We start from the raw sequence: 21597 nt of genomic DNA on the forward strand, positions 1-21597 counted from the left end.
ATTGGGAATTGGAATTAAAGTGTTTGGCAACAGGAAGTTCTGCTTTTGGCAAATGGAGCATAAGTTCTTAACAAAGCTGCCCCCCAGTTTATGACAGGTCTCACCAATGTAGAGGAAGCCACACGAGGAGCACCGGATACAGTAGATGACCCCATAGGTTCACAGGTGAAGTGTTACCTCACCTGGAAGGACTGTTTGAACCGCTGAATGGAGGTGAGGGGAGAGGTGAATGGGCAGTGGTACCACTTAGGATGCTTGCAAGGATAAGTGCCAGGAGGGAGATTAGTGGGGAGGGGTGAATGGACAAGGGAGTTGCAGAGGGAGCAGAGGGTGGGGAGGTGAAGATGTGCTTAGAGTTAGGACCCCTTTGGAGATGGCAGAAGTTGCAGGGGATGTGGAGGCTGATGGGGTGGTAGGTAGGACAAGAGGAACTCTATCACTGTTAAGGCAGCCGGAAGATGGGGTGAGCATGGATATTTGGGAAATGGAAGGGATGAGAGGTGAGGGCAGCATCAATAGTGGAGGAAGGGACACCTTGTTCTCTGAAGAAGGAGGACATCTCAGATGTCCTGGAAAGGAATGCTGCATCCTGGGAACAGCCATGGCAGAAGCAAAGGAACTGAAAAAAGGGAACAGCATTTTATCACTTTATTTAACAGGTAAAAATGCAAATTATACTAAATAAAAACAAGGCCACAGGAATACCAGAAAGGATAGAAATAACCGATTACTCCATTGTAGTTGCTGTGGCCTAACTTCTGAACACCACATTCATCCACATGTATTCTTCCTTCATCCAGCCTCCCCCTTTGTACCATGTCACCAGCTATTCAATCTCCCAAATAAGCCCAAAGAATTGCACTCTGAGTTATTTTACTAGGTCCTGATGAAGGGTCTCTTCCTGAAACATTGCCTCTTTATTTCTTTCCATAGATGCTGTCCAACCTGCTGAGTTGCTCCAGCATTTTGTCTGTGTTGCTCCGCATTTCCAGTGTCTGCAGAATCCCTTGTGTATATTAATTTACTAAGATCTCGATGTTTTTGGTGTGTTTTGTTGTGTTGCGTTCTCAGTTACATGATATGCATGACCTCTGCTGCAGGTCAGGATAAAAAGGCAGGCAGGGTCATTTGTGTACTTGTTTACAGGTGAAAATAATAGATAAATTCCAATTACAATTAAAATATATTTAAAAGACTCTTATGGCAGACACTATATCCCCCTTCCCTTTCTTCCATGGTCTTCTACCCTCTTCTCTCAGATTTCCCCTCCTCTAGCCCTTTATCTCTTTCACCAATTAACTTCCCAACTCTTTACTTCACCAGCCCCCCCGCCCCCCGCTTTCTCCTTTCACCTCTTCCTCCCCTCCTCCCATCTTCTTGCTCTGACTTCTCTCCTTGCTTTCCAGTCTTGAAGAAGGGTCTTGGCCCGAAATGTCGATCAAATTATTACACAGTTCATTGAGGTAGAACAAGGTAAAACAATAATAATGCAGAATAAAGTGAAACAGCTACGGAGAGAGTGCAGAGCAGGTGAACAATAAAGGGCAAAATCATAATGAGTTAGAGTCCATCTTGTCAAACTAGGCAACCATTTAATAGTCTTACGTCAGTGGGTAGAAGCTGTCCTGGTGGCAGATGCTTTCAAACTCTGTATCTTCTGCCCAATGGAGTGAGGGAAAGGGAGAATGATCAGGGTGGGTGGAGTCTTTGATTACGCTGGCTGCTTTACTGAGGCAGTGAGGAGTATAGACAGATTCCCTGGAGGGGAGGCTGATTTTTGTGATGTGCTGATCTGTGTACAAATTCACTGTAGTTTCTTGTGGTCACGTGTAGAGCAGTTGCCACACCAAGCTGTTCTTCATCCAGATAAGGTAATGTTTATGATGCATTGATTAAAAATTGGTAATGGTCGATGGGAGCCTCCTGAGAAAATAGAGGTGTAGTGAGCTTTCTTGGCTGTGGTGTTTTTGTGGCAGGACCAGGATAGGCTGTTGATGATGTTCACTCCTTGGAACTTGAATCTCTCAGACTCAATACTGTCAATGTAGACAGGGACATGTCCAATGCCCCATCCCTAAATTAATGATCATCCTTTTTTTTAGTAACACACACAAAATGCTGGAGGAACTCAGCAGGCCAGGCAGCATCTATGGAAAAGAGTAAACAGTCATCGTTTCAGGCCGAGACCCTCCATCAGGACCAAAACATCAGCTGTTCACTTTTTTTCCACTGATGCTGCCTGGCCGGCTGAGCTTTCCAGTGTTCTGTGTGTATTATTTTGATTACCAGCATCTGCAGGTTTTCTCTTGTTTGAGACCATTCTTTTTTCTTTTGTTGACATTGAGGGAATGGTTTCTGTCATAACACCATGTTTCTCAGCTCTCTATGTCCTTCCTGTACTCTGACACATTGTTATTTGAGAAATAGCCAACCACAGGGTTATCATCCGCAAACTTGTAGATCATGGGTCCCTGGCCCTTTTCATGCCATGGACCAATACCATTCAGCAAGGTGTCCATGAACCCCAGGCTGGGAACCCTTGTAGTAGATAAAGTTAAAGCAGACAGTCATGAGTGTACAGTGAGTAGAACTGGAAACTGAGGAAGCAACCTTGTTGGAACACCAGTCTTGAGTGTAATTGTGGCAAAGGTGTTGCAGCCTAACCTGACTGATTGCAGTCTGTTGGTCAGTAAGTTGAGGATCTAGCTGCGGAGGGAAGCATTGACCAACAGGCTCCAGAGTTTGGTGATGAGCTGGCTTGGAATTATAGTATTAAAGGTGAAGCTGCAGTCAATCATCTGATATACATGACTTTATTGTTGAAATGCTCCGGAGATGAGTGTTGGACCAGGGAAATAGCATCTACCATAGACTTGTTTTAGGCAATAGATGAATTGCAGTGGGTCGAGGTTGTCTGTAAGGCTACACTTAATAGGTGCCTTGACCAGCTTCTCAAAGCACTTCATGATGGTAGGTGTCAGAGCTCTTGGGTGTTGGTCATTAAGGCAAGTTATCTTGTTTTTCTTAGGCACCAAGATGGTAATGGACTTTTTGCAGCAAGAGATTGAAGCAGGGAGAGGTTAAGAAACGTTATTCCTATTTTGGATTTGAACAAAAGTACCAGAAGAGAAAGGATAATGTTCTCATTGACCTTCTAATTATAAAATCTTTTTTTCTATCAATATAATATTGCCAACGCTGTTGTATTTCCTCAAAACTGAGTTGCTTAAAGTGGCAATATATCATGAAAGCAGACTTGTGATTTGAAAAATACTTCAAACATTTTTTTTAATGTTCTGTTGTAGTTCAGGAATTGCATCTGCGAGAAGGAACAGTCACATAACTCTGAGTTGATGGGAATTAGAACAGAGGTCTCTAACCTCGCTACAACACTTGATCAAAAAGAAATCACCATAGCAACTGTCACAGAGAAAACTGCTCATCTGGAAAAGCAACGCAGCCCTGAACTGGAAAAAAAAGATCAAATTTCAGTTGAATATTGGGTCTGTAAAACTAAGTATTCACATGTGATAACTAATTAACAGCTAATCAAAAAATGAGTTCTTTACTCTAGAGGTGACCACAGGATATTGTTTTGCAGCTAAATTAACTTTTCAGAAACACAGTACTAAAGGTCATGTTATATTTTGTGTTTTTTCTAAGATTATGTAATTTCACAATTTATACATGAACCTTGAATAAGTACTCTTGTACACTTTCAAACCTTTTTAGTTATATCTGTTACTGTATAGAACTTCATTAATCACTGTCTTTACTATATCATTCTCCATGTTGCTTTTCTTTTGCACTGTCAAAGCATCTGAAATTGGTCATGTAGAATAGTGAAATTTGATCCCATCAGCTTTTCAGAAATTTTGTTGGAGTTGTGGCATTAGAAGCATAGAAAACTTATAGCACAATACAGGCCCTTCAGCCCACAAAGCTGTGCCGAACATGTCCATACCATAGAAATTACCTAGGCTTACCCATAGCCCTCTATTTTTCTAAGCTCCATGTACCTATCCAGGAGTCTCTTAAAAAACCCTATCATTTCCGCTTCCACCGCCACCGTTGGCAGCCCATTCCACGCACTCACCACTCTCTGCATAAAAAACTTACCCCTGACATCTCCTCAGTACCTACTTCCAGCACCTGAAAACTATGCCCTCTCGTGCTAGCCATTTCAGCCCTGGGAAAAAGACTCTGACTATCCACACGATCAATGACTTTGTACACCTCTATCAGGTCACCTCTCATCCTTCGCCGCTCCAAGGAGAAAAGGCTGAGTTCACTCAACCTATTCTCATAAGGCATGCTCCCCAATCCAGGCCACATCCTTGTAAATCTCTTCTGCACCCTTTCTATGGCTTTCACATCCTTCCTGTAGTGAGGCGACCAGAATTGAGCACAGTACTCCACATGGAGTACTCCATAGAACTATGCTGAAGGATATTTTCAATTAAGAATCTTTTGACAATGGTTGCTGAAAAGTATTCTTCGAAATTGTCCCTATCAATGAAAAGCCATAAGGTGGAGTTCAGAACCAGATTAGTTCTGCAGACTAAAAGCGAGCAGTTAACCTACAGTCTGTAACACGATCTGCCAAGAAACAGATATTAACATGAATAAGCATCATACAGATTGATCTTGGATTATGATGTGAAAGTGTCATTATCTGAAATGAAAGCATAATAACATTTGGGTGCTTTGATGAGTATGCTTGATAGCCTTCATTCTTTTTAATATTCAAGAGTACTTCCTTCCAATGTTTGTAACCAAATACAGTGTCTGACACTGATGTGTGTGGAATCAGAAAATTATCCATTTGTTATGTGAATTAACTCAATTTTTAAAATTGTGTAACTCATGTTTGTATCCGAATTCTAGATGGTTGTGGACCAACTTGAGCCTCTTAAAGTGGAGAACAAACACTTAAAAGAAACATTGCAAATTTTGGAGAGATCAATGGTAAATGGAAATGAACATGAAAAATGAGCTAGTGTTATTGGAGAAGATATTACTATTTTTAAAATTCTATGAAACGTAGAGACTACCAACGAGACTAGATCAAATTTCTCTGTGTTACTTTGACAAGTATTTTTGCTCTCTGACCATGAGCTCTGTGCAGTGTTATTCAACTAAAAGGATGGAAGAATGGATCTAACTATCACTCATGAATGGCACTTATAAACAAGTCTGACTACAAAAATGTATTTGGAGTTTATATTTAATTTGGCATTCAGCATTTCATAAAAACATTTATCACTGCATAAGATTGTTATAACAATATTATTAAACTGATGATTCCAAAGGGACCAAAGGACAAAATGTCAGCTGTCTGTCTTGGACTTCCACATATACATGGTCAAACCTGGACGTTGAAGACTCTCTGAGTCTTATGTGGCTCTATTTTTGATCTCACCATTGAGCCTGTGAAGAGTTGGGATACCCTGAGTAGACCTTCTGGATGCAATTGACATTCAACCCTCAGTTTCATGCCGGGAGAACTTACCATTTCAATGGATCGCCATTGAAATGGTAAGTTCTTCATTTTACTTTATTTCAATTATTTAATTATTTATTTCTTTTAGTGTGATTTTATTTATATCATTTTTATAATGATTCAGCTCTGTCTTAATAAATGTCTCTGTCAGAGAAATCATTGACACTATTTTAATGTAGAAAACACAGCAAGTAATGTATGCGTAGCATGCTGTCATGAACATGAGTCTGGTTGAAAATGGTTTCATTTTCCCAGGCTCTATCTCTGCATGTTTTCAGCTTATGAAGCAGCGAGAGATAAAACTTCCTGAATGCTTGCTATACTTTGGCTGCACATTGTTTCTTGTTCCCTTTTCCAGTCACCACTAAATTCTGGCACTTAGGAAGCAGTGGGATCCATATTTCCGTCAGTTGTATACATGCATAATCCTGATGGAAAACTGTGGAGACAAGGGAGATTACCATGCATCATCCTACCATTGCCTGTTCCTGATCTGTTGTTTTTTTCCCCGAAAGAAACCTTCATAAGAATTGAAGAGTGCTGAGTGTATTAAAAACCAACATTTAACACTGTGTATCTGAAGCTCCTTAAATAATAGATTGACAGACTAAATATAATTTTTCACTGCCATACTGCTTGTGACTAATGTCATTTTATAGCTCTGTTGGATCATAACTTCTATTGTCTAAATTTAAGCGATTTATTTTATGAATACAGAACTGTGTGGTTTGGTTATAGTTTTTCTGTCACATTTTATGAAAAAGCAACTTAGAAATTTACAGAGAAACATCAATAAAGTACTTTCTGCTCATTCTTGATTGAACAATCATCTTGATTAAGATTGATCATATTTCAGTACATTTATTATCTCCTTGCAGATAGAAAATAATCAACTAAAGGAGCTTCAGAATGCTTATGCAGCCTCTATCCACAAACTGGGTTATGATAATAAACTGTTACAGAAGGACTTGGTAAGACTAAAGGCAGAAATGGAAACGTCTACAAGGACTAGCAAGGAAAAATATGAGGCAGCTCTCCGACAGACACAGTATGCTATGGCAGAGCTGAAAGAACGTGAAAACAGGTAAAAATGGGCATTTTCATGACTTTGTCGCAGCTGTTTTAGAGCATATGCATAGAAACTAGTTTGCCCCCTTTTGGTATCTTAAATATGCTGCATAGATACTAATGCCCCGTTGGATCCCCTGCATAAAAATCATGAATTAGGGCAGTAGTGCTGTGATCATCTGTTCCCAGCAGAAACTGGGTGGAGATGTTATGGCTGCAATGTTACAGCCATACTGATTGCTTAAAGTACTGTCCCTGTGACATCCACTGTACAATTGTATAAAAGACTAGCGTAGAGATGAGGAAAATGGTGCAAGGGAGAGGACACAAACATTTTCAGTGTGACTGGGCAGCCCCTTCTGATGGTCTGCCCTGTCAATGGGGTCACACCATTGCACACGCAGGCTGATCAAGGGCCAATTATCATATCGTTCAGCTCAGATATTAGTTGAACAAAAAGGCTGTCAGTAGTGAAGGAATTGTTATGATTTGTAACTTCAAAGCATTAAACTAATTCAAAGGAAGACATGAGAGTTTGAAATGTGGGTCTAACTTCATGTTTACTTTAAGCAAGGTCGGCTCATATCATGTGGTAGTGTGATGACATATGCAATTCATATATTTATACATACAACCCATCGTGAATACTTAAATGAATAAGAATACTTAATCAAACAATACATATGTAAGATTACTCAAGTATTATTGAAATATTAAGCAGAGGTGCCTTTTCCATTATCCAAAACATTGAAGACTGAGCCTGACAGATGCTGTTTGCAGAAGATAAATATTATATTGTTGACCAAATCCTGTGTGAGGTTTGTTTGTGAATATTTAATGATGATTGTTCGTTGCTTCCAAACCTCCAGTTTATGTCAGTAAGAAAGAATCATCTCTTACCAAAATAACCTGGAATTTTGGGAGAAACATATGCCTTTAAAAATAAAGTATCAGGCAAATTACTATAACTTGTTTAGATGGATCAACTCAATGCTCAGCTCTTAATAGTAAATCTGCACTATTAATCTTCCACACTGCATTTGGGTTTGGGTGATGCCCTAACTCGTAGGATTTTACAATATTTGTCACCTCATTTCACAACTGCAATCATTGATCGTTCAACCAATTTCAGAAAAACAACAGCTGAATTAAGATGAGTTGTACATAGAAAAACATATGCTAGTTTACCAGTTGATATGACTTCACTTGGAAATAATAACTTGTGCGAACTACCCAGATAAAACTATTTTAAAGCACTATTTGCTTACGAAAACTTTGGCAAACCGACCCATTTTCTTGACCAGGATATTTAACTTTTGCAACCACAAATTCCTTTTTTACATTAGGGTATACATATTTCAGCATCGGTGGAATCAGTTTGTAGCTCTTTGTACTATCTTGTTGAGTGTACCGAGCTACAGACTGTATCGGTAATATTATTTGTGAAATGCAGAAACATTTTCACATTAAGTGTGTTAAAGTACATATGAAGCTCACAGTAAAATTAATGAATAAATTTTATTCATTCCAAAGGATAGATATTGAATGATGCATTCCAATCCTGTAATAAAATATAAAACCAACTCATTCAAATACCCTGCCCTTTCAACAGCGTTTCTAATGCAAGGTTACTGGCCTGCACTGGACAAAATTGCTAACAGTAATTAAGCCTTTGAGGTAAAAGGAAAATATTTCACTGGTTTCAGTAAAGAGCCATTATATGAGTTTATATATCACAAGTAACAATCACTTAAAATTTTGATGCTTAAGTGAGACTTTATGGCAATGCTTATTTAAGGGAACAACAGTCAGAGAAACTCAAAGCAGAAAGGCATGGGAATGAAGAAGAAACTGCTTACTTGTAAGGTATCTGGGTTTCTGGAGGAAATATAACTGACTGAAAGATGCGAATTAGAAAAGGACTACGAAATATGCTGAGAGCCATCAATAAAGGGATACCTGTGGCATTTAGTCTTACTGTCGCTAGTGTTACCACCAAACTGCAGACAAATTCCTGCAAATGTTCAAATCCCTCTGGAAACAATGTACCTCTGTCTCTTTTTTATGAGGGTCAGCTGACATACAATTACCCTTTTCCCACTGCAGTCTCATTGAAGAGGAGACACAAGACACTCCAGATGCTGTAATCTGGAGTAAAAACTGCTAAAGGAATTAAACATCCATGGGGTAGTCAATGTTTCTGGTAAAAGTCCAGATGTCACATCTCAACCTGAAATAATACTTGATCCACTGAGCTCCTCCAGTAGTTTGTATTTTGTTCTTGCAGTGTATCATATGATGGCTAGATGCAGAAGCTTGCAGTTATAGTTTCTATTTCAGGATTATTCCTTGCAATAGTAAGGAATCCATTATCTTGGAGATATCCGTTATGTACAAAGTAAGCCTTTAGAACAGTCCCCCTGCTTCAGAATTGCTCTGGCAGTGAGGAATAGACTGCAGCCATGGATCAAAAAGCAGAATGTAACACACCAATTTTGAGTCAGGGCCAGTACTCAGCCATGTTTACCACTGCTGTTGTAATCTGACAGACTATGTTAATGATCAATGAAAAACCAGCTCCACGTCTTAGTAGACTGAAAACATGTAGAATTGATCTGCATGAGATTTCCAATTTATCAGGATTGAGGCAGCTCATGCTAAGGTCCTGAGCAGCACTCAAGGGACACATAGAAAATATCAACAAATTTTTTTAAAGATTTGGTACTATAAGAAATTTATTGGTAATAATTATTTAGATTCTTTCAAGGTGGCCTAGTTAAAATTCCCCATAATGATTGGGAAGGCATCGGGATGTGTTGTATTGTAGCGGTGTGCTACACACAGTGCTAAAATAACCACATGTAGTCGGTGAGTTGGAGTTGCGGTGAAAGAGATTTATTCAAACTTCGTGGCCTGCTTTAAAGCCTTCCCGTTCCCGCCCTCCCTGGGCGGGACTACTGTGGGGAATGCATATTTGCAGACCCTTTCCGCGCGCGGGATTTTCCCCCTGCTGGTGAAGTTGGCCTGGTGCCCTTTTTGGGGCCGGCCATCTGCCTGCGCGCGCTGTTTTGTGAGCTGGTTCGTGTGTGCTAGAAAGTGGGTCGCCACATAACCCCCCCCCCACCCCAGAACCGGCAATACCTCCCCCAATGTCCACAGTCTGGATCGGCCTCTGTTTGGGAGGTCTGCCCCGCGTCGCGGTGCCTGAGCCCGGACCGACTGCGCCAAGTCCACATGGGCCGGTTTGAGTCGGTCCACCGTGAAAACCTCCTCTCTCCCCCCAATGTCCAGCACGAACGTGGACCCGTTGTTCCTGATCACCTTAAACGCCCCTCTGTAGCGGTGCCCGGTGTCCGACCCGTTGTACAAAAAGAAACTTACAGTTCTGCAGGTCTTTGGGTACGCATGTCGAGCTCTGTCCGTGCTGTGAAGTGGGCATGGGGGCCAGGTTACCGAGCCTCTCCCATAGTCTGTCCAGGACTGCTGCGGGTTCTTCCTCCTGCCCCCTTGGGGCTGGTATGAACTCTCCTGGGATGACCAGGGGTGCGCCGTACACCAACTCGGCCGACGAGGTGTGCAGATCCTCCTTGGGCGCCGTGCAGATTCCGAGCAGGACCCAGGGAAGTTCGTCCATCCAGTTAGGCCCTTCCAGGCGGGCCATGAGAGCCGACTTCAGGTGACGGTGCAAACGCTCCACTAGTCCGTTCGACTGTGGGTGGTAGACAGTTGTGTGGTGTAGCTGTGTTCCTAAAAGGTTGGCCATAGCTGACCGCAGGCTGGAGGTGAACTGGGCGCCTCTGTTGGAGGTAATGTGGGCCGGTACCCTGAAGCGGGCTACCCAGGTTGCGATCAGTGCTCGGGCGCAGGATTCGGAGGTGGTGTCGGTGAGCGGGACAGCCTCTGGCCATCTGGTGAAGCGGTCTATCATAGTTAGGAGGTACCGCGCTCCTCGCGACACTGGCAGGGGCCCCACGATATCCACATGAATGTGGTCGAGCCTCCGGCAGGTGGGTTCGAACTGCTGCGTTGGAGCCTTGGTGTGCCGCTGCACCTTGGCCGTTTGGCATAGCATGCACGTTTTGGCCCACTCACTGACCTGTTTACGAAGTTCATGCCAAACGAATCTGTTGGAGACCAGTCGGATGATTGTCCTGATGGAGGGGTGCGCTAGGTTGTGAATGGAGTTGAAAACTCGCCGCCGCCAGGCTGTCGGGACAATGGGGCGGAGTTGGCCGGTAGCTACGTCACACAGTAGGGTCCTCTCACCTGGGCCTAGGGGGAGGTCTTGGAGCTGCAAAGCGGAGACTGCAGTCCTGTAACTGGGAATCTCTGCGTCTGCCTGCTGTGCCTCCGCCAGCGCTGCATAGTCCACCCCCTGGGACAGGGCCTGTATGGTAGGTCTGGATAGTGCATCTGCCACGACGTTGTCCTCTCCAGAGGCATGCCGGATATCCGTCGTGTATTCAGAGATGTAGGACAGATGTTGCTGCTGGTGGAACGACCAGGGGTCGGACACCTTAGTGAACGCGAAGGTAAGCGGTTTGTGATCCGTGAACGTGGTGAAGGGCCTACCTTCTAAGAAGTACCTGAAATGCCGGATTGCCAGGTATAGTGCCAGTAGCTCCCAGTCGAAAGCACTGTATTTGAGTTCGGGTGGTCGTAGGTGTTTGCTGAAGAACGCCAGGGGTTGCCAGCGACCCTCGATGAGTTGTTCCAGCACTCCACCGACTGCTGTGTTGGATGCGTCCACCGTGAGGGCAGTAGGAACATCCGTTCTGGGGTGCACGAGCATCGCGGCGTTTGCCAAGGCTTCTTTGGTTTTCACGAAAGCGGCTGCGGCCTCTTCGTCCCAGGTAATGTCCTTGCCCTTACCCGACATTAGAGTGAACAGGGGGTCCATGGTTCGGGCTGCTGAGGGGAGGAAACGGTGGTAGAAATTCACCATACCCACGAATTCCTGCAGGCCTTTGATTGTGTTGGGTCGGGGGAAGTTGCGGACCGCCTCTACCTTGGCGGGCAGCAGGGTTGCCCCGTCTTTAGTAATCCTGTGGCCCAGGAAGTCGATGGTATCGAGTCCGAACTGGCATTTGGCTGGGTTGATTGTAAGGCCGAATTCGCTCAGGCGGGAGTAGAGCTGGCGGAGGTGGGACAGATGCTCCTGCCGACTACTGCTGGCTATGAGGATGTCGTCCAAACAGATGAATGCAAGTCCAGGTCGCATCCCACTGCGTCCATTAGCCGCTGGAAAGTCTGTGCGGCATTCTTTAGACCAAATGGCATTCGAAGGAATTCGAAAAGTCCAAACGGGGTGATGAGTGCTGTTTTGGGGATGTCGTCCGGATGTACCGGGATTTGATGGTATCCCCGGACGAGGTCTACCTTGGAAAAGATCCTTGCGCCGTGTAGGTTTGCTGCGAAGTCTTGAATGTGCGGCACAGGGTAGCGGTCTGGCGTTGTAGCCTCGTTCAGCCTGCGGTAGTCGCCGCATGGTCTCCAGCCCCCCGTTGCCTTGGGCACCATGTGAAGGGAGGAGGCCCATGGGCTGTCGGACCATCGTATGATCCCCAATTCCTCCACCTTCTTGAACTTCTCCTTCGCCAGTCGGAGCTTGTCCGGGAGAAGCCTTCAAGCACGGGCGTGGAGGGGTGGTCCCTGGGTTGGGATGTGGTGCTGTACTCTGTGTCTGGGCATGGCTGCCGTGAACTGCGGTGTCAGTACTGATGGGAAATCCACCAGGACCCTGGTGAATTCATCGTCGGACAGCGTGATGGAGTCCAGGTGTGGGGCTGGCAACTGTGCTTCACCCAGGGAGAACGTTTGAAAAGTCTTGGCGTGGACTAATCGCTTCCCTTGCAGGCTGACCAGCAGGCTGTGGGCTCGTAGAAAATCCGCCCCCATAAGTGGTTGGGCCACGGTGGCCAATGTGAAGTCCCACGTGAACCGGCTGGAGCTGAACTGTAGCCGCACCATGTGGGTGCCATAGGTTCGTATTGTGCTGCCATTTGTGGCCCTCAGGGTGGGTCCCGGTTCTCTGTTGCTGGTGTCGTAACTCGTTGGAGGTAAGACGCTGATCTCCACTCTGGTGTCGACCAAAAAGCGGCGTCCCGACTGCTTGTCCCAGACGTATAGGAGGCTGTCCTGACGGCCAGCTGCCATAGCCATCAGCGGTGGCTGGGCCTTGGCTTTTCCCAGGAATTTGCAAGGTGGTCTGCAGTGGCGGGCCTCTGTGCCCCACCGCTGGTGGTAGAAGCACCATTGTTTGTTGGGCTCCTCACTCCCGTCGCCGGGTTTTGTAGGCTCTGCTGCCAGGCCTGGTCTGGTCTGCCGTTGGGCACGCGGCTTGGTGACCTGTGCGACGGATGCCCCTCTTTCCTTCTTGGCATTCCACAGCACCTCCCGGGGGTTGCTGAAATCTGTGTCGGACAGCAGCAGGCATATGTCCTCGGGTAGTTGCTCTAGGAACACCTGCTCAAACATGAGGCAGGGTTTGTGTCCTTCAGCCAGGGCCAGCATCTCGTTCATTAATGCTGACGGTGGCCTGTCTCCCAAACCATCCAGGTGCATTAAGCGGCGTGCTCGTTCGCACCGTGACAGTCCGAAAGTCCTTATGAGCAGGGCTTTGAGTGCTGTGTATTTGCCATTCTCCGGGGGCGGCTGTATAAACTCCTCAACTTGTGCAGCTGTCTCCTGGTCGAGGAAGCTCAGCACGTAGTAGTAACGAGTGGAACCCGAGGTTATCTGCCGAATGTGGAATTGAGCTTCTGCTTGTTCGAACCACAGACGGGGTCTCAGCGGCCAAAAGCTTGGCAGTTTTAACAAAGCTGCGTGGACAGATGCGGCGTCCGTCACCTCTGGTCCAAATATCATTTGGGCCGTCGGGGTCACCAATTGTAGCGGTGTGCTACACACAGCGCTAGAATAACCACACGTAGTCAGTGAGTTAGAGTTGCGATGAAAGAGATTTATTCAAACTTCGCAGCCTGCTTTAAAGCCTTCCCGTTCCCGCCCTCCCTGGGTGGGACTATTGTGGGGAATGCATAATCGCAGACCCTTTCTGTGCGTGGGATTGTCCCCCTGCTGGTGAAGATGGCCTGGCGCCCTTTTTGGGGCCGGCCCTCTGCCTGCGCGCGCTGTTTTGTGAGCCGGTTCGTGTGTGCTAGAAAGTGGGTCGCCACAGTATCATGGCTTCTTAATAGTGTTTCCATGCATTCTCTCATATATACATTTGATATAATTTTGCAATAGTCATTTCTTCACAATTATCAAATTTCATATTTTTCCCCAAGTTCCTATCTCAGATTTGACACAGATTTTGAAAACTTTTAACTTTGGAAAAAAATATTTTAATTGCTTGGCTCTCTGTATTTGCTGCAGCAGTAATAATCCCATTGCTCAGACATATTGCAACATCTGCATGGTTTAAAACAAATTAGCTGGTCACAATCACATTATCTGTGTTTGCATTTCACAGATTGTCTGAACATTGTATGTTATAACTGTGCTCACATTTTAAAAGTAGCTCATTTTCTATGAACATTCCAAATGGTGAAGGATACAGTCCAGATAGTCTATCTCATAGGGCAATAATTTATTTTTTTCTGTACACTAAGCTTTAGAATTTTGTTTGCAATTGGGTTTTAAGTCCAGCCATAACACATTTGAGACTTCTTGCTCTAAATCCTGCAATACATTTGTACCTGGAGACAGCTGGATATATGTAATGCTATTTGAAAGTAAGAAGCACATGTATTGATGTCATGTCTACAAACTGTTCTTTGCATATAAGGCTTGCACTCTAAATAGGCTTTAACCAAAAGGTTTCAGACAGCCGTGATGTTAAAGGCAGCTACTCATTATCTGAGCATAGAGTATCTGAACATTCTTTCTTTTTCTACCAAGTGTCTCCATTTAAATGTTTGTAGATCCCAACCTGAAAATGCCTCACACCCAATGATTATCTCTATCCACAATCCTCTCTGCTCTCCTTCTATGGTCTTTTCTAATCCATACCCCATCTACCTTCCATCCAATGACCAGAGACTTTTCTGTGGAATAGGTTAGAGGTTGAAAGACCCTTAAATAAAATTCAGATGTGCAAGACCTCTTGTACTGTGCCTGATGTCCTAGTCCCTGTGCAGAAAAGAATAATACTGCCATGGGTCCAAAGAAAAACACCTTCAATTGTTTTATGATGTGGAATAATGTTTTAGCCCATTTTATCAAGGTTTATCTGCCTTTCATGTTTCTTTATCATGATTTTAATCCTATCTGATTTTATTTATGACTCAAGAATCTTACATATAGTCCGTGAGCCAGGGCCCCAAATTTGCGGCAACGGTACCATCTGGGGGGAATAATTCTTATAGTGATTTTTGGCAAGGTATACACTCCTAGTGTAGAAAATATGTGATAGCATTGCAGCGGTGGTAGCTTTCTGTGAGGGGGACTGGGAGTTGCACCTCCATGCTATAAGAACCATGATTCCATTGTGCTTTGCCTATGATAAGATGAATTATGCCAGGTACCTGTCCCCTTGCTTTGCTCAGATGCTGAACCTCCCAGAGAAGAACCCTTCTGTGTGTGAGGCCTTCAAGACAGGTGTGGTAAACCATATATATATGTTGTAACTGGGTTAACTGTCTGGACACGCCCCTCTGCTGACAGCCCCTGTGGCTCCTCCCACAGAGTCCTGTATAAAGGTGTTTCACCTTGCCCCTCCCCGTCAGTCCGGGGGCAGACACTCATCATGGAGGTCATGCTGTACAGCGAATAAAAACCTTTCAGTATTTTACCAAACCTCAGTCTTTTGGAGTTATTGAAGGTGCTTCAATTTTATTCGCTGTACATTTTAAAGCATGGAACATTCTCTAAGACCCGACAAATTAGACCTCGATCCACAAACACCTGAAGCTGGGAACGCTTTTGAACTCTGCCTGGCCTGCTTTGAAGCGTACCTAGAGGAGATTAAAGCGACCGACCCCGTAGCAAAACGCAGAGTTCTACTCTCCAGGGTCAGTCCACGGATCTATTCGCTGATCAGAGACCAGCCGAACTACGACGGCGCGATGAGTGCCCTCAAAGGACAATACCTGCGGCCGATAAACAGCGTCTATGCTCGGCACCGCTTAGCAACACGGCAACAACGCCCCAGGGAATCGAGTGCTAAGTTCGTCCAGGCCCTACGGACACTCGTGCGAGCCTGCAATTGCCAGGAGCTGACGGCGGCACAGCATGCAGAACTCCTAGTGAGAGACGCCTTCATCACGGGGACCAGGTCAGTGTACGTGCGCCAGCGGCTGTTGGAAATAGCTGATCTTACCTTAAGTTCGGCGATCGAGCTGGCCGACATGCTGGAGGCCGCTCTGCATAACTCCGAGGCTCTCCAGGCATGCAATCCCCCGATGGCCTCGTGGGCGCCGCAGACCCCGCAACCCGCCGGCGAATCGACCTCGGCTGCCACCAGTCGCAAGTCCGCAAAGTGCTACTTCTGCGGACTGGAGAAACACCCCCAGAAACGCTGCCCGGCCCGACAAGCTACCTGCTCCAGCTGCGGAAAGAAGGGCCACTTCGCGAAGGTCTGTAGGTCCAAACCGCGAGCGGGATCGAGCAGTGCCACGTGTGAGACATGGGGGTCGCCATCTTGCCTGCCTCCATCTCCCCTGCACGCCACCACCACATGCGAGACATGGGGGTCGCCATCTTGCCTGCCGCCATCTTCCCTGCATGCCGCCACCACGTGCGAGACATGGGGGCAGCCATCCTGGTTGGCCCCCCTCCCACCGCCTACGACCAACGGGTGTTCATGGGGCACCCCACCGTGCCGGACCAAGACAGTGACCCAACCCTGGCCTCTGTGACCCTCGACCAAAGTGCTCCCCACCAGCTCGCAAGGTCAATGATGGACATCCTGGTGGAGGGGCACAGGAGAAGCTGCCTGTTTGACACGAGCAGCACGGAGAGTTTTATCCACCCGGCCACGGTGCAGCATTGCGGACTCATGATTCGGCCGGTAAGTCAGAGGGTCACCATGGGTTCCGGGTCGCATACAATAGACATCCGGGAGGGTTGTGTAGCGACGCTAGTGGTGCAGGGCACAGGATATCGAGACTTTATGTTACTGGTCATGCCTCAACTGGGTGCCCCTGTGCTATTGGGGCTGGACTTCCAGAGCCACCTGAAAAGTGTGACAATGGAGTATGATGGGCCCCTCCCGCCAACTACTGTCGTAAATCCCCAGTTTTGTAGGAATACGTCACACACCCCGCTACTGACCACCCCCACACACCGACCCGCACATCCCACCCAACACCATGCCAACTGCCGCACTACTGATTCCACTTGCGGCCTCTCCACCCTCAAGATCCCTCCCCCACTGCTGTTTGCCAACCTGACCCCCGACTGTAAACCTGTGGCAACTAAAAGCAGGAGGTACAGCGCGGGGGACAGAGCCTTCATTAAGTCGGAGGTGCAGCGGCTGCTCAGGGAGGGGGTCATTGAGACAAGCACAAGTCCTTGGAGGGTGCAGGTGGTCATTGTTCAGAATGGGGAGAAGAATAGGATGGTCATGGACTATAGCCAGACCATCAATAGGTTCACGCAGCTCAACGCGTACCCTCTACCCCGCATCGTGGACATGGTCAATCAGATAGCACAGTACAAGGTGTACTCGACCATAGACCTAAAATCCGCTTACCATCAGCTCCCCATCCGCCGGGAGGACCGCCCTTACACCGCCTTCAAGGCAGACGGCAGGTTTTATCAATTCCTGCGCGTCCCCTTCGGTGTCACGAATGGTGTATCTGTCTTCCAGAGGGCAATGGACCGGATGGTGGACCAGTGCCAACTGAAGGCCACGTTCCCATATCTGAATAACATCACCATCTGGGGTCACGGCTGGCAAGATCACGACAACAACCTCCAAAAATTTCTCCAAGCGGCCAAAGCTTTCAATCTCACTTATAACAAGGAACCACCCGACTTGCTATCCTTGGGTGCGTCGTGGAGAATGGAGTCATTGGCCCTGACCCCGACCGTATGCGCCCCTTGTTGGAACTCCCTCTTCCCAACACCCTCACAGCCCTCAAAAGGTGCCTGGGCTTCTTTTCATATTACGCCCAATGGGTCTCTAACTATGCAGACAAGGCCCGACCCCTGGTCAAATCCACCACATTCCCCCTCCCTACCGAGGCCTGCGCGGCCTTCAGCCGCATAAAAGGGGACATTGCCAAAGCAGCAATGCATGTGATGGATGAGGCCATTCCCTTCCAAGTAGGGAGTGAGGCCTCCGACTTTGCGCTGGCTGCTACCCTCAACCAGGCGGAAAGACCAGTGGCGTTCTTCTCCCGTACCCTTCAAGGCCCTGAAATTCGGCACTCCGCGGTAGAGAAAGAGGCCCAGGCCATAGTGGAAGCTATTAGGCACTGGAGGCACTATCTTGCCGGCAAAAGGTTCACCCTGCTAACTGACCAGCGCTCAGTCGCATTCACGTTTAATAACCAACAGCGAGGCAAAATCAAAAATGATAAAATTCTGAGGTGGAGAATCGAACTCTCCACCTACAACTATGACATCATGTACAGGCCTGGGAAGCTCAACGAGCCCTCCGATGCCCTATCCTGGGGAACATGCGCCAGCGCGCAGATCGACCAGCTATACGCCCTACATGTAGATCTTTGCCACCCAGGGGTCACCCAGCTTTTCCACTTCGTGAAAGCCCGGAACCTGCCTTGCTCCCTTGAGGAGATCAGGATGATGACCAGGGACTGCCAAGTCTGCGCAGAGTGCAAACTGCACTTCTACCGACCTGAAAAGACACCACTCATCAAGGCTACCCGCCCCTTTGAGTGACTGAGTGTTGACTTTAAGGGCCCCCTTCCCTCCACTGACCGCAATGTGTACTTTCTTAACGTAATTGACGAGTACTCGCGGTTCCCCTTCGTCATCCCCTGCCCCGACACCACTACCACGTCAGTTATAAAAGTCCTGCGCAAGCTCTTCACTCTGTTCGGATACCCATGCTATATCCACAGTGACAGAGGGTCCTCGTTTATGAGTGACGAGCTGCGCCAATATCTACTGGCTAGGGGAATTGCAACCAGTAGGACCACGAGCTATAATCCCCGGGGGAATGGACAGATGGAGAAGGAGAATGGCACGGTGTGGAAAGCCACACTCTTAGCCCTCAGGTCAAAGGGACTGCCGGTCTCCCGCTGGCAGAAGGTCCTTCCCGAGGCACTCCACTCCATCCGCTCCCTGTTATGCACGGTCACCAATGCCACCCCTCATGAGCGGCTCTTTTCTTTTCCCAGAAAGTCGACCACTGGGACCACCCTACCAACTTGGCTGACGTCCCCGGGGCCAGTGCCGCTCCAGAAACATGCGAGGAGCAAAAAATACTCCCCGATGGTCGAGAGGTTTCACTTACTTCATGCGAACCCTTAGTATGCCTACATGGTTTTACCTGATGGGCGGGAGGACACGGTCTCCATCCGCAACCTGGCGCCCACAGGAACACCGGGCCCCTACCCTGAACACTCGGTGGTGACTATTGACCCTGTACCCACCGATGTATGTACCCATGAGACACCGCGCACTCCAAACCCTACACAGACACCACACGACACTCCCATACCAAGCACGACGCACACGCACGAGGGATTAACAATGCCTAATGTGCTGACACCTCAAGTCAGGCTGGAGCCAGCACAATCACTGTCGTCAATGCAATCACCACTGGTGCTACGTAGATCACAGCGACAGACCTGACCGCCTGAGAGACTTGACCTGTAAATATACTTGTTGTATATATTGTCAGTCACTTCACCCCGCGGGACTCTTTTTTAAAAAAAGGAGGGGTGAATGTGGTAAACCATGTATATATGTTGTAACTGGGTTAACTGTCTGGACACACCCCTCTGCTGACTGCCCCTGTGGCTCCTCCCACAGAGTCCTGTATAAAGGTGTTTCACCTTGCCCCTCCCCCTCAGTCCGGGGGCAGACACTCACCATGGAGGTCATATTGTACAGCGAATAAAAGCCTTTCAGTATTTTACCCAACCTCAGTCTTTTGGAGTTATTGAAGGTGCTTCAACAGGCCGATTCTCAGTGCAGCTGTCAAGTAACAACCCCTGTGGACCAGGCTGTTGAAGCCACAGTAAACAAAGACACACAGACTCCTGGAGGCACATCACGGTTCAGCCTGAATGCTGGAGCTATCAAGTGTTACTACATAACAGCTGAGCACTGCAGTGCATTCCTAGGACAGTTAAGGGAGATGGTGCAGGTCAACAAATCAGAGCTTTGTCATGCGGAGCTACAGTGGCCAAGAATCCATAAAGATGAGGAAGCAGTTTCAGCCGTGGTTAGCCTCATACATGAATGGCTCAACAGACAATAGACAATAGGTGCAGGAGTAGGCCATTCGGCCCTTCGAGCCAGCACTGCCATTCACTGTGATCATGGCTGATCATCCATAATCAGTATCCAGTTTCTGCCATTTGCAGAGAAGTGGGACCTCATTAGCATCTCTATGGCAAAGGCAGCCCCCAAGGACATTGCCTCCAACCTGATGAAGGCATATGAGTTTGGTGAGCAATGCCATGCAACCTTCAAGAATGAGAGACTAGAGGAAGACCCACTAGCAAAGAAATTCCATGACCCAATGAAAACCAACAAGCTGAAAACATTCAGTGATATGTGTAAGAAGAGAGAAGTGAAATCAAATGTGAGGGCGATCATCTCGAAAGCAGACAGGTCTTTGTTTGGACGCATCATAGTGATGGCACAAGGGTGCAGTCTACGTATGGAGAATATCCTTTCTCATCCCCCTAGACCATTGCCCTGGGCCCTGTCCATACCAGAAGAATTGCTGAGAAAGACAAATAAAGCTACTTTAGCCACAGCCTTGCAGAAAAATGTAGCAGTAGAAGAGCAACTCGCAGGAAACTCTGCTACAGTGGTTGATGGAATGAACTTGGTCCAAAGAGCGAAAGGTGATCAAGTTACTTTCAGAGATGTTGCCACAACAATTCTGGGTATGGCTGTGAGAGAAGGCAGTCAGAGTAGCAGAATAGATGTTGTGTTCGACACATACGAGGAGAACGCTATCAAGAATAGTGAAAGATCTCTATGGGGTGAAGAGACTGGTCATGAGTTGCAAGGTATCACAGGCACACAGATGGTGAGGCAGTGGAGGAGCTTCCTGACCAAAGTCAGTAACAAAAATAGTCTCATTAGCTTCATAGTCCATGAATGGAGGAAGGCGGAGTACAGAGCAAAGCTACAGGAGAAGATTCTGTATGCAACTGTGATTGACAAATGTTACAGAATCACATCTCAGGACAGTGAGGAGGTGTCAGTTCTTCAGTGTCAAGAAGAAGAAGCAGATGGCCACCTACTTCTCCATGTTGCCCATGCCACAAGAGAGGGATACCAATCTGTAGTGAGCTGCTCAGAAGACACAGATGTCTTTATCATGTCTTTAGCATTTTGTGACAAGATTGAGGCCCCATTGTTCCAGAAGTGTGGCACTAGAACCCGTACAAGGCTTGTAGACATCAGGAAGGTTGCTGCCACTGTTGGCATAGAGGTTTGTAGGGCTCTCATCGGGTTGCACGCATATACAGGAAGTGACATTGTAAGCGCTTTTGCAGGCAAGGGGAAGACAAGTGCCCTAAAACTTCTGACCAGCAACAGGGAAACTCAGGACACATCCTTAGAGTTGGGTCAGGAATGGGACATCTCCCCAGAACTGATGGACAAACCGGAGGCATTTACTTGTCTCCTGTATGCTCCAAAAGCTTCAACCACTAAGGTCAATGAGCTCAGGTATCATCTTTTCTGTGCCAAAAAAGGTGAAATTGAAAGTCATCAACTCCCACCATGCAAGGACTGCTTAACAAAACATGCACGGCGAGCCAACTACCAGACTGGGATATGGAGAAGGACCCACAAGTGCCAAGCCCTGTTGGCAGAGGATGGAAGACGGAGAGAGAAGAGGAAGCTGAACAGTTGGTGGTGCACTGGAT

At 46.9% G+C, this 21597-nt stretch overlaps 1 protein-coding gene across 1 annotated transcript in view; it reads left to right on the forward strand.

Moving 5' to 3' along the window:
- LOC140200761 (deuterosome assembly protein 1-like) overlaps window positions 1-21597 on the forward strand; it is a 99473-nt gene that overhangs the window by 63802 nt on the left and 14074 nt on the right. The window contains exons 7-9 of the mRNA XM_072264361.1: window positions 3306-3503; window positions 4888-4968; window positions 6382-6587. Of these exons, the coding sequence (XP_072120462.1) occupies window positions 3306-3503; window positions 4888-4968; window positions 6382-6587 (485 nt within the window). The remainder of the gene's footprint in view (window positions 1-3305; window positions 3504-4887; window positions 4969-6381; window positions 6588-21597) is intronic.

Source organism: Mobula birostris, chromosome 7 (genome assembly GCF_030028105.1).
Source record: "Mobula birostris isolate sMobBir1 chromosome 7, sMobBir1.hap1, whole genome shotgun sequence".
NCBI classification, from domain to species: Eukaryota; Metazoa; Chordata; class Chondrichthyes; order Myliobatiformes; family Myliobatidae; genus Mobula; species Mobula birostris.